The sequence below is a fragment of the Castanea sativa genome, chromosome 8, assembly GCF_040712315.1.
Source record: "Castanea sativa cultivar Marrone di Chiusa Pesio chromosome 8, ASM4071231v1".
In the NCBI taxonomy this organism is placed as follows: domain Eukaryota; kingdom Viridiplantae; phylum Streptophyta; class Magnoliopsida; order Fagales; family Fagaceae; genus Castanea; species Castanea sativa.
The window spans coordinates 16,406,109-16,419,346 of record NC_134020.1 but is presented as its reverse complement, the minus strand read 5'-3'; the positions used below and the strand labels follow the sequence as shown (position 1 = coordinate 16,419,346).

The following is a 13,238-nucleotide window of genomic DNA, read 5'->3' as shown; positions in this document are numbered from 1 at the left end:
ACTCACAAATGTGTAAGGAGGCCATTCAGAGAGAAAAACCCTAGATAGGTTTTCTATAACACACACACCCATCTTTTAGAGAGAGAGAGAGCTATTAATCCTTAGTGAGAAATCATCATCGCCTCTTCTCCTTCCCTCTCCCATTGTCATACCTTGAGAAGAGATTTGTACCCAAACACAACCCACACCTTTTCAGAGTGTTTTGGAGCTTGGGAAGCTTTGGTGATTTGCCAAAAGAAGCCGGTGAGGCTTGACGGATGCAATCGAGGTGTATTGCGGGATCCGGAAAGTTAGAAAAGACATGACTCCTTGAAGTCCGTTGGTAGCAGGAGCTTGGAGGGCTCAAGTACATTGGGTAGATTAGGCTTGGAGGGTCTTTTATTATTTGTGTACTCCAACTTTATTTTCTAGTGGATCGATAAACGCTTGGAGGGCGACGGAGAGGTTTTTCGCCGAGTTCTTTATTTCCTCTTCGATAACACATCGTCGTGTTATCTTGTGTTTCCATCTCTCTTCCTTACTCTTGTACTTTACTTTTATTTTTTGTGGTTCATGTTTATGCACTATAGTAGTATCGGTTAATTGCGCTTCATTTACTCTTGTTTCTGCACTTAGATAAGTTAAAGTAAAATCGACCAAGCCGTAATTTTTTAATTTGGGGTCTAAACATCTCTTGTGATTTTTAACATAAATCCGAGCTTTCAATTGGTATCAGAGCGGATACACTTGTTGTGGTTTCATTACCGAAGTGTGATCCTTGATCCCTTTGTGTGTTTTGCCATGGATAATGCTTTGTATGCTTCTATGGATGTTGTTGATTGTAACATGCCACGTGTTTGTGAAAATGCCTCTATGAGTATAATTCTCAATATTGTGATGACATGTTACATGAATCTATGGGTGTTGTTATTAATATTCCAAATGTCAAAACTCTTGAAGAAAAATGTTAAGAAGTTTCATGAGAATTTGAGTAAGTTCACTAGTGAAAAGGATGATTTGATGGCTAAGCTCAATGAATCCAATAAATTGGTTGAAAAGTATAAGAAGCTTACTGAAAATTCTCTTGAAAAGCTAAAAGAGTTTGAATGTTTGAATATGGAATTGGATGCTAAACTTGTTTTGTCTAACAAACTTGTTGATGAGTTAAAATGTGAAAATGAATCTTTTAAGATGCATGCCAAGTGTTTGATTGCAAAACCAAGTGTTAAAAATGATGAAAATATTTGTTGCAATCATGTTATGGTACCCGATTTTGTGCCTAGTGTGAGTTCTACCACTAAAGACAAATCGGTGTAGATTCCTCCACACAAAAGAGACCAAAATGTGGAGAGAGAGGCTCTTAAGCCAAAGCCTTTGTTTAGGTCTCAACCTAAGGTTTTGAATGAATCTAAGTTTGTTCCAACTTACCACCATTGCGGTGTGATCAGTCATATAAGACCTCGATGTCCCAATTTGAAGAGAGAACAAAACCTTGTTGCTAGATCCCTCCCTAAAAAGCCTAGTGGACCTAAACCCATTATTTGTCACCATTGTGGTGCTTTTGGTCATATAAGACCTCATTGCTCTAAGTTTCAAGCTCTTAAAAGAATCAAAAGAAAAGAGAAACTTGAGCTTCTTGGATGTTGTGCTTTAAATGCTAAATCGGTTTTAGAGGAAAATGGTAAGTTGTTAAAGAAAATTTTTGATATTCTTACCTCCTTGTCTATGTGCATCTCCGGTTCTCATTCTTCCAGCCCTCGTCTCACTTCCATGAGACACTCATTCCAACCAATCATTCCGTTTGGATGAGGAAGGGTTCCTATGGTTGAGATTTTGCTCGTTTGGTCCTTGATTTTATTCTTTCGATCTTTGTAGGAAATCTCATGCATTAGATGCTTCATTGTCGTGCATTTATGCATCTTGCATTTATTTATATGCATTGTTTTGTTTATGCTTTTGATCTTATTTTTATGTCTTTTTTTTGTGTGTGTAAAAATCCAAAACCACATAAAAAGTGAAAAATTCAAAAAGTTTGATCGTGCATGTTTAAGCATATTTCACATGTGAGTTTGGCCTAGTACCTTCGTACTAATGGTGTAGTGCATTTACGAGCTTAGCTTGTTTTGTATGCACATCTATCTTTGTGAGAAAAATCTTGAAATCTATGTGTGATTGTTGTAAATCGATCTTCAAGCTTATCATGAATGATTAATCAATAGTCTTGTTGGTCTTGATACATGCATAGACTTGTTCCTATATCATTTCCCACGTTTTTATGCTTTTGCTTAAAGAGCTCATCAAATGTCAAATCTCTAAAAGAGATATTGAGCTACAAAAGCCATCGCACATACTAGTATTTGACTAGGAAAAAGGGAAAGCAACTTGTATTGAAATGTATGGTGCCTCAAAAAGCCAAAGGCTAATTCACAAAATACTTTGGTGTTTTTCATTGGTTGTGTGTTGGACATGCATACATTCTTATGTCTTTGTGCTTTAATGATTACATGTTCGGATGATCATTTGTTTTGCTATATGATCATTGTAGTCATCTCCACATGACTATTTTAGTGTATGATCAAGTTACTCATATGTTTCACATCATGTTTACTTGATCGTATTTTACTTGTTACATTATACTTGTCATTTTGTTACTTGCTTTACCTTGAGGGTCTAATGTGTTTTGTGCAAGTGTTTCAGGTTACAGGTATATATGTTCCAAGTGCTTCAAATCTTCTAGATTTAGGTATGAGTGAGTTTTACCATTGTTCCCAAACTCAGGTTTAAGTCTAGAGTCTGTTATAGGGTGTTTTGTCATGGAATAGCCAAAGGGGGAGATTGTAAAGTTGTGATTTACAGCTATGTTTTATGTTGGCTTTATTCCATGACAAAAAGTGTTGTATTTGCTTTAATTTGTTCTTGGTATTTTGTGAGATTTTATTGTATTGGGTTTAGTATTAAGTTGGTGAAAAATCGAGCATAAAATGAAGAATCAGTGGATTTCGCGACTGTCTTGCTAGAAGCTAACCCGCGAAAGAGTCACATGAGAAGCACATGCTAGAAGCTGAACAGTCGTGCCAGCCTGGAAGATTTTGCGACTGTCTCGCAGGTAAGGCCTTGCTGTGAGATACCCGTGAAACTCTCTACTTGGAGGTTTTTTAAGTGTGACTTTCTTACCTTTCACCCATACTATATATACCCTCATTACCCACAAATGTGTAAGGAGACCATTTAGAGAGAAAAACCCAAGATAGGTTTTCTACAACACACACACCCATCTTTTAGAGAGAGAGCTACTAATCCTTAGTGAGAAATCATCCTAGCCTCTTCTCCTTCCCTCTCCCATTGTCATACCTTGAGAGGAGATTTGTACCCAAATACAACCCACACCTTTTCAAAGTGTAGAGAGTATTTTGGAGCTTGGGAAGCATTGGAGATTTGCTAAAAGAAGCTGGTGAGGCTTGGCAAATGCAATCGGGGTGTATTGCAGGATCCGGAAAGCTAGAGAAGACATGACTCCATGAAGTCCATTGGTAGCAGGAGCTTAAAGAGCTCAAGTACATTGGGTAGACTAGGCTTAGAGGGTCTTTTGTTATTCGTGTACTCCAACTTTATTCTCTAGTGGATCGATTAACGCTTGAAGGGCACTGAAGAGGTTTTTTGCCAAGTTCTTCGATTTCCTCTTCGATAACACATCGCCGTGTTATCTTGTGTTTGCATATCTCTTCCCTTACTCTTGTGCTTTATTTTTATTGTATGTTGTTCTTGTTTATGCACTAGATTAGTATCGGTTCATTGCATTTCATTTACTATTGTTTCTGCACTTAGATAAGTTAGAGTAAAATCAACCAAACCGTAATTTTTTAATTTAGGGTCTAAACAGCTCTTGTGGTTTTGAACACAAATCTAAGCTTTTGTGATTGATAGCATGTAAAACATGAAATTAACATTTGAGGAAGAAGAGATTATTGTTATATCTGATGAGGGTAGATTAGCCGAGATTGGGAGCTGCAATTTGAGTCTCATTGGAAAATTTTTTACATACATGGCTTTTAACAAAATGGCGGCTATGAGTACAATACCTAAAGCATGGGGCATGAATATTGCGTTGAAGATTGTAGAGGTTGGATCAAATTTGTTCCAGTTCAAGTTCCAAACAGATTTTGATTTAAACCGTGTGTTGAAAGAGGGACCATGGAGTTTTGATAACCAACTGCTTTTACTCAAGCGATGGCAGAAAGGGATGACTATGAGTAATGTCAAATTAGATCATGCATCCTTATGGATCCAAGTTTGGGGGGCTCCATTTGATATGGTGTCTCCACAAGTAACAATAGCGATTAGCAGTACACTAGGTATGGTGGAAGATGTGGAGAAACGGAGGGGCAGGATACACTGAATTGTTTTATGAGGGTAAGGGTTGCGCTACCGGTTTCTAAACTATTGAGGCGGGGAGGATTCATTGAAGATTCAGATGGAGAACGCAGTTGGGTAAAATTTAAATATGAAAGGTTACTAGTTTTTTGTTATTACTGTGGTATTCATGGGCATGACTTACGTCACTATGCGAGCCATTATGCAATTGAAAAACATGGGGGGGAGGTAGATTACCAATATGGAGCCTGACTTGCATGATTGGATGAGGAGTACAGACGAAAATCATGGAATAGATATTGAAATTCAAGTAGTGAAGTCTGAGAAGTTAGGAATGGATACTTCAAAGCACGTGGATAATGTTGAATTACATGAGATGAATACAGAAATTCAGCAGAGGAGTACTACTGGGGATAAAGGAGTTGTGGACAATGATAATAATTATTCTATAATACAAACACAGCAATAGCTTATGAGAGTCCAAAGTCACAATCAGATAGAGATAATGCTAATATCGCGGATGAGCAGATTGGGCTGAATCTACATGGACCAGCACAGCCTAAACTAAAGTCAATGTGGACCAGGATTATGAGGATCGATTATGGGCTTGGAAGTCTTATAAGGCCCACGTATACTTCTTTTCTTGGAAAGAGAGGAAGCTTTATTGAAACACAGGCTGTTTTATCATATGAAGAAAAGGAAGCACAAAGAGTGAAGCAAGAGAAATTATGTCGAAGTAATGACGGTGAATCGACGAGGGTGGCTGACCACCCTTACCAAAGGCAATGAGGTTGCTAAGTTGGAACTGCCAAGAGCTTGGGAACCCTTGGACAGGTCGTAGCCTTCGCAAGATTGTTACGGAACAAGCTCCCAATGTGTGTTTTCTTATGGAGACATGACTAGATACGGAGGGTTTTGAAAAAATGTATGGTGAATTGCCTTATCAAAATAAAATCATTGTGAAGAAACCTGATTTGAGTCGAGGGTTGGCTTTATTGTGGAAGGATGATATTAGGATGGACTTGATCAATTTCACTAATTATCATGTGCTAAAAAAAGTGAAGGAGGAAGACGGTTCTAAGTCTTGGGAGTTACTAAACCATTTAAAGTCTTTTGTGGAGGGTCCTTGGCTATGTATCGGAGAATTTAATGCTTTTCTCCAGTCTTCTGAAAAGCTCAGTAAACGGCTAACACAAGTAAGCCAAGTTGAAGATTTTCGGGCTGTAATGGAGGCATGTCATTTGGAGGACTTGGGCTTTAAGAGATATCCTTATACTTGGAATAATAAGCGACCAAGAGAGGTAGAAACCAGAATCCGGTTAGACAGAGTTGTTGCAACGAGGGAATGGAAAGAAAAATTTCAGCTGAGTTTAGTGGTGCATTTGACCCTTCATGCTTCGGACCACTTGCCAATTGTTCTCCACACACATAAATTTGTGAGGCTATTGTTAAAGAAGCATGGACGTAAGGCACATGTCGGTAGGTATCAAGCAAAAAATTCAAAACTGTGGGGATCAATTGTGAGCTTGGGGATTTTCTAAGGCCAGACCGAACAGATTGGAAAATTTGAACATGGTGGTGATTACGGAAGCTTCAAGGGTAGAATTCTTGGAGGTGAGAAAGGTGTTAGGTGATTTATTGATGAAACAAGAGATTTTTTGGGCACAAAGATCTAGAGTTTCTTGGCTTTAGCATGGAGACAAGAATACAAAATTTTTTCACTCTAAAGCATCACAACGGCAGAGGAGAAATTATATTCAGGGTGTAAAAAATTCTTATGGAGATTGGGTGGAGGAGGTGGATAATATTTCTCAGGTAGCAATAAATTATTTTGAGAACTTGTTTCATGCATGTACTTGTACTCAGGTTGATGATTGTCTTAGCACAGTGAAGCATAAAGTGACCCCAGATATGCAGCAGATATTGTCCAGTGATTTTACTGCTGATGAAATTAAGATGGCGGTGTTCCAAATGGAACCAACAAAGGCGCTTGGACTTGATGGTATGAATGCTCTTTTCGACCAAAAGTTTTGGCATATAGTGGGTGACAATGTAGTTAATGCAATGTTAGACTATTTACATTCTAGTGTTATGGGGCCTAATATAAACCACACTAATATTGTATTGATACCTAAAATTAAATCTCCTGAGAGAATGTCTGATTTTAGGCCAATTAGTTTGTGCAATGTAATTTATAAAATTATTTCCAAAGCACTGACTAACAAGTTGAAAGAGATTCTGCCATCTGTTATATCTCCTACATAGAGAGCTTTTGTGCCAGGGAGGCTTATTACTGACAATGTGGTGGTGGCTAATGAAGTTTTACATTCTATGCATTCCCGGAAAAAGGAAAAACAGGATCATTGGCATTGAAGCTTGATATCAGTAAAGCATATAACCGTGTTGAGTGGAATTTTCTGCAAGGCAGAATGATTAAATTGGGATTTCTAGACAAATGGATTTAGTGGGTGATGGGGTGTGTAACCACTCCCTCATTTTCCATTCTCATTAATGGAAAAAAATATGGACTATATGGCCAATAAGAGGAATCCGGCAAGGGGATCCCCTTTCTCCATACCTGTTCCTATTATGTACTGAAGGATTCACTTCATTATTAGAAAAAGCAGAGCTGGATGGGCATATCAGGGGAGTTTCTATATGTCGAAGGGCACCTAGAGTATCAAATCTAATGTTTGCTGATGATTCAATAATTTTTTGTCGAGCCACTAGTGGAGAGGTTGGGGTGATTAATGAAGTTTTATAAACCTATGCTAATGCTTTTGGCCAATGCATTAATATGGAGAAATCCTTGGTCTATTTCAGCAGTAACACTCAAGAAGGAAAAAAGCAGAGATTGTGTCATTGCTAGGGGTGAAGGGCAAAGTATCAAACTTTTTCCTATCTAAAGGATAGAGTTTGGAAAAAATTACAAGGGTGGAAGGGCATGATGTCGTGTGACTAATGTTGTGGTGTGGCTGCATAATAAAGAAGGTGTTTACATAGTTAGATCCAGGTATCATGTGGGTTGAAAGTTCAACAGGTTCTAGGCAGCAACTATGGAAGAAACTGTGGAGAGTAAGGGTGCCTAACAAATTGAAGGTATTTGTTTGGGGGCTTGTCATAAGATACTGCCAACTCGAGTAAATTTAGCCAAAAGAAATATTATTAGAGAAAATTTATGCCTTTGCTGTCAAAGAGCTCTAGAGACCGTGATTCATGCTCTTTGGGAATGTCTAGCAGGCCAAGATGTGTGGGCTGGCAGTTCCACCATGATGCAGAAATATGCTACTAACTTTCATGATTTTATGTAGCTTTTTGAGGCATTGATGAACAGACTTGATGTAGTTGGAATGGAGCTTTTTGTGGTGCAAGCTTGGACTGTGTGGAATCAAAGGAACACGTTGGTGCATGGCGGACATATGAAGAATCCTTTCTGGCTAAACAGACGTGCAGCAGACTACCTAGACGAGTATAGAAAGGCGCAGGAGCAGCTGGTTGTTTCGAACACAACTTCAAGCGGCTACCATTGGAAGCCTTCACCACAGACTATGTATAAGTTGAATTTTGATGCAGTTGTGTTCACGGAGTAGTAGAGTTCTGGAATTGGAGCAATAATCTAGAATGCACAGGGGGAAGTAGTGGCTGGGATGTCAGCTAAGGGGCCCTACGTGAGAAATAGTGAAGAGGTAGAAGCTTTGGCTAGTCGACAAGTAGTGGTTTTTGCCATGGAAGCTAGATTTTTAGAGCTTGTAATTGAGGGCGATAACAGCACAGTGATGACAGCTATCTCGGGTTTGTCTTGCCATAATTCCTTGCTTGGACATGAATGAGAGGATATTTGTGCTTACTTGAATGGGATGTAGCGGGCTTCAATAAGTTGTATTAAGAAAGGGGGGATTATGGTTGTGCATTCTTTAGCTAAGTATGCAAAAAATATTAGTGATGTAGTCTGTTGGATAGAGGACTCACCACCACCTGCAGTGAAGGCTTTGTACCAAGATTCTTTACATGATGGTGAATGAATGAATGCCTCGTTTTCAAAAAAAAAAAAAAAAACTATCAATGTATATACTATTTTTTTCTCTCTTCTTCCCCCCCCCCCCCCCCTCTTGAGATCATTCACCTGTGTTTTAAATGCGTGTGATAATTCTCTTAAAATGAATACCAAAATAGTGTTAGTAAATGTAATAAAAGTTAAAATGTAAATTACATTCTCTAAGTTTAACTAAATTCATTTTAGGCTTTTAATTTTTTTTTTGTTTAATTAAGTTTTTTAAATTTCAAATTTATTCAATTCAAACTCTTAATCTAATTCCATTAAGAATTTGTTTCTAATAAAATTAAAAAAAATTATAATTTTTTTTTTGTGTAAGAAATTTTATTCTATTTTTTTTTAAAATGTTTTTTTAATGAAATTGAACTGAATGCTTGAATCAATTAAATTTAAAACTTAAATGAATTAATTGAATGAAAGTAAAGTTAGAGAATTTAAATAAATTTCAGTCAAACTTAAAAGGTGAACTTTGTATTTTAGCATATAATATATTGATTTAAATGTTGATTATGTGTTCAAATTTGAACATTTCATTTAACTATGATTGATTGGAATTTTAAGAACATTACAATAGAATTGCTCTAACTATTATATTACTACTATAAAAGTTGTGTAACTATATATTATTAGTCATGTGATTATGAACTTATATTATATAAATGAAAATGATCTTATCTGGATTCAGTTTGGAAGAACCTTTTAACCTTATGTATTCATTTGGTTTATATCTTTACAATTTTAATCATCGATGCTATTATGTAGCGACTAGGCAGTTAAACAAAATGCCGATACTTGTGCCACTTGTGCCCTCAAACATGCCAGCTTGAGTTTACAACACAAGTGAGAAAATTTCACGCTTCAAATTGGAAATGCTGGGTTTATTTAAAATTGTAAGTAACCAATTAGGAAGCATATTCACTCATGTACATACATACATAGCTACTAGTGATTAGTGAACACATGGATTTGACAAATTGATAAATCCACTTGAACTTGTAAGGGCCGGGGTTGGGGAAGTAATGATTGTAATAGATATATGGATAATACATACATTTTAGATTTGACATTGATTATTGATATATGTAATTAGGTTTGATAGGCCAAAAACGTATTAGCCCCTTGTGATGAATTAAGTTGATTAATTAGCCAAGTTATTAATTAATTAAATTAACATGCAAAGCGTGTGGTAGCACAAACAAATCACCAATTAAACTAAAGTATGCAGCGGAAAATAAATGACATGGTGATTTGTTTACGAATGGGGGAAACCTACACGGCAAAAACCCCACCGGGTGAATTTAAGGTCACCATTCCCGAAATTCCACTATTATCACAACAAGCGGTTACAAGTAAAAGAATCCCAAGTATCTTACCAACCTACAGTTGAACCCTTACCCCAATACCCAATTGGACTTGTTCTGTAGTGAAAATTTCTCCTTTCAATGCACGGCTCCCAAGTACGTGACTAACCAATTTGATGTGCGGATCCCAGTATGCGGCTTACTCCTTTGCACGAATCTTAGTACGTGACTAACTCCACAACAACCCTTTGATTGTTGTAGTTGATTTGCAGCAGCTTCATATAGAAACACCAATAAGATCTTCAATGTTGGTGCAAGAGACTTTGCTTGGTTACAAAACCCAAAGGCGTACAAGAAACGCAGCAAGAACTCTTTCTTCTGTAGAAGGAGGCTAGGGTTTCAAAAAGTAAACCTTATGAATCTCTCTAGGAGTTTTTCTTTTTACACCTCCTTTAAATAGGAGCTTTAATGGGCTCTCCTATTCCAAATAGATTTACACAAACATTGGGCTTTCCTAATCCAATAAGAATTATACAAACCCATAAACAAATAGCATTTTCGAGTAAAAACGTTCCTAGCTATAAACTGAATCCAGTAAGCTCAATCAATTGGGACATCTGTCAAGCTTTAATGAATATTGACAGATCGAGCTTCTGTCGAGGAGATATCGAGACCGGCAGTTTGCACTTTTCTTGAGCAGTTCTTGAGTAATCTTCATGTCTTCAATTTAACCACTTGTAACGATCATCTTGAACCTACTTAGATTTACCTAAATACAAGTAAAGTGCATTTTGTCAAAGGATATACCAATTACATAAAAATATGTCCCCAACAATTTCCCCCTTTGGCAATCCATGACAAAACCACAAGAGTACATTGAATGTCCTAGAATACATTCTACTCAAGATTATAGAATAAATAAGCCTAGTCTAAAAGATCTGAACCTTGGAAGTTGTTGCAAGAAGAAGGTTCAGAATCTTGACTTGGCTTTAACTTGTCTTTCCTGGAAGGCACTAAACAAAACACATCAAAGTACCATGTGAAAAACAATGACAAGTTAAATAAACAAGAAACATGTGTAAAAAAAGAGAAAAGAAACAACACATGTGAGATAAAGAGTGAAACACATACATCATCACATATACCACTTGATAAGCATCATATATGTAAAAATGGTTACAAAACCAAAAAGATACACAACACAAAAATATATCAATATCAATATCAATGTGTATGAAACTAACTCTCCCCCTAATTTAGTTACATCAAAAACTTTCTTCTCTTTAACATGAAATTCTCCCCCTAAGTCTATTACTCCCCCTAAGGAATGACATTCAATTCTCAAAATTCTCCCCTTTTTGACACGATTGTCAAAGGGCATAAAAAGCCAAAAGACTTGATCGGAGATAGACTGAAAACAGATATAGAGGGAATGAGGAGAACAAGGAACCATAGACTTGCAAGAAAAAGAAAAACAAGATGATATGGACACAAAGGAAAAAATGCAAAACAAAGAAAAATGAAATGCATGCAAAGGATCTCGATGGATCGAGAGGTATCAAGGAGCTATCGAGCAGACCTCGATGGATCGAACAACTATCGAGAAGCTATCGAGAGGACAAACTTTCTTGATCGATCCACCTAGCTATCGAGAGGTGTCGAGATTGCGATAAGATGCAACAGAAGAGCTCGACAGATAAGCCAGGTATCGAGAGGTGTTGAGAAGGTGTCGAGATGGCTTAAAACCAGTTTTTCAAGAAGAGAAAAACATAGATATGAATGCAATCAAACATGCAACTTAGCCAATGATCCAACCAATATATTAACCTCTCAAAACATCTCTCAACCAACAAAGAGTTAAGCATATAGCTCCCAAAAACACACACTCACACACTAAACAAGTCTAACCGATTTTATATTTCAAAAACAAGTCAAGATAGTTTAGTGAGTATACATCAACACATGTAAACCTTGTGATGGCCAAATCACATTGTACCTGCACATGTATCAAAAGTAGCAAAGAATATTACGTGTTGTGTGTGAAAAACATTGCAAGATTGCATAAATGTCTCTATGTTATGACGATTTGAGATATAAGAAAATCACTTAAACTCACACACAATCATAACTATTTGATGGGGACTATCACCTTCGAGGTATATCCTATAACTCTCACATCTCCTAGAAAACACGCTTGCAATCATATTTAAAGCATTTTTTTTCTTTTTGCTTTTATTTCTTTGCATATTTTCTTTTTATTAAGCAAACCATTCATGGGTATACAAAGGAGAGAAAAGAAATACTCAATTATGTTAAGCTTTTGACATTGCACTTTTGCTATGACGAAGCATACAGATGTCATTGACATTGCACTTTTGCTATGCCGAAGCATACAGATGTCATATCATGATTGGCGGGTAATAGTGGTGAGATGGTTATTTATGCATTTCTCTTAGGATTTTCTAGTCCTACCCGTCAAAAAGAGTGATACGAGTGTTAAGTACAAGAGATCACTTAACCTTACTCATCACAAACTATGAGCCACAAAACTCACTTGCTTAGTCGTGTATAGAGATGCTCATCTAAGCTACAATAGATACAAAGTTTAGACAACTCTGTTTCAATGGCCATTTTAAGGTTCACAAGAACCGATGTACACAAACACACACTGTTTTTGTATTTTTCTGAATTTTTCCTTTTTATTTTTATTTTGAAAACAAAATAAAGCAAAACTGAAAACAAAAAAAAACAAACAAAAACACGTTAGACAAAGCAAAGCAATGCATAAAAGAAAGATGCATATGCATGAAATCAAGAAAGAAAAAAATGCAGATGCACGAAAGCATGATTCCAAAAGCAGATAAGAAATCAAGCAAAGAGAGTCCTACTGTAGATAGAAAGAATTAAACCAGAGGCCAAACAAAAAAGACAATTAAGTCTTAGGATCCTTCCTCACCCACACAGCATGAGTCTTTGGCCGTGAAGATGAAAAGGCACGTGTCCTAATATGACTACTAAAGAACATAGGGGAATTAGAATTCCCCTGAAATTGAGTTAAAAAGCTCAAAGCTTTTAATAACTCACCAAGAATAGGTACAGAGCCTTTAGACAAAGGATGAGACCTATTTGACACTCGCTTATGAGGAAACAACTTGAAACAATTAGGCCGAGTGTGACCAGAAGCACCACAATGGTGACAATAATGAGTAGTTTTAGAGCTACTCGGCTTCCTAGAAGGAGGTTTGACCTTAGAGGTTGACAGAGACCTCAACTTCGGACAATTTGGCCTAATATGACCAACAATATGACAATGATGACAAGTGGGGACAAATTTAGAATTTTTATTCAACCTAGGAGGAGTTTTAGACATAGGTTTAGAAACTTCAGCATTAACATTAGATTGTTTACCTTTGTCTATCCTAGCAATATTAGCCTTCAACTCTTCATTATTCCTTTTAAATGGAGGAATATAAAAATCTTTTTCTTTTGAGTTAGGCTCAACAACAAGTTTGACACTAGTTAAATTTTCAACT

At 36.8% G+C, this 13,238-nt stretch overlaps 1 protein-coding gene across 1 annotated transcript; it reads left to right on the top strand.

Annotated features, from left to right (window-relative positions):
* The first annotated feature begins 3,913 nt into the window (after nt 1-3,913).
* Nucleotides 3,914-4,375, top strand: LOC142605931 (uncharacterized). Its single transcript, XM_075777355.1, has one exon. It carries the CDS (start codon nt 3,914-3,916, stop codon nt 4,373-4,375), a length of 462 nt encoding a protein of 153 aa, XP_075633470.1.
* Nucleotides 4,376-13,238: the final 8,863 nt, after the last annotated feature.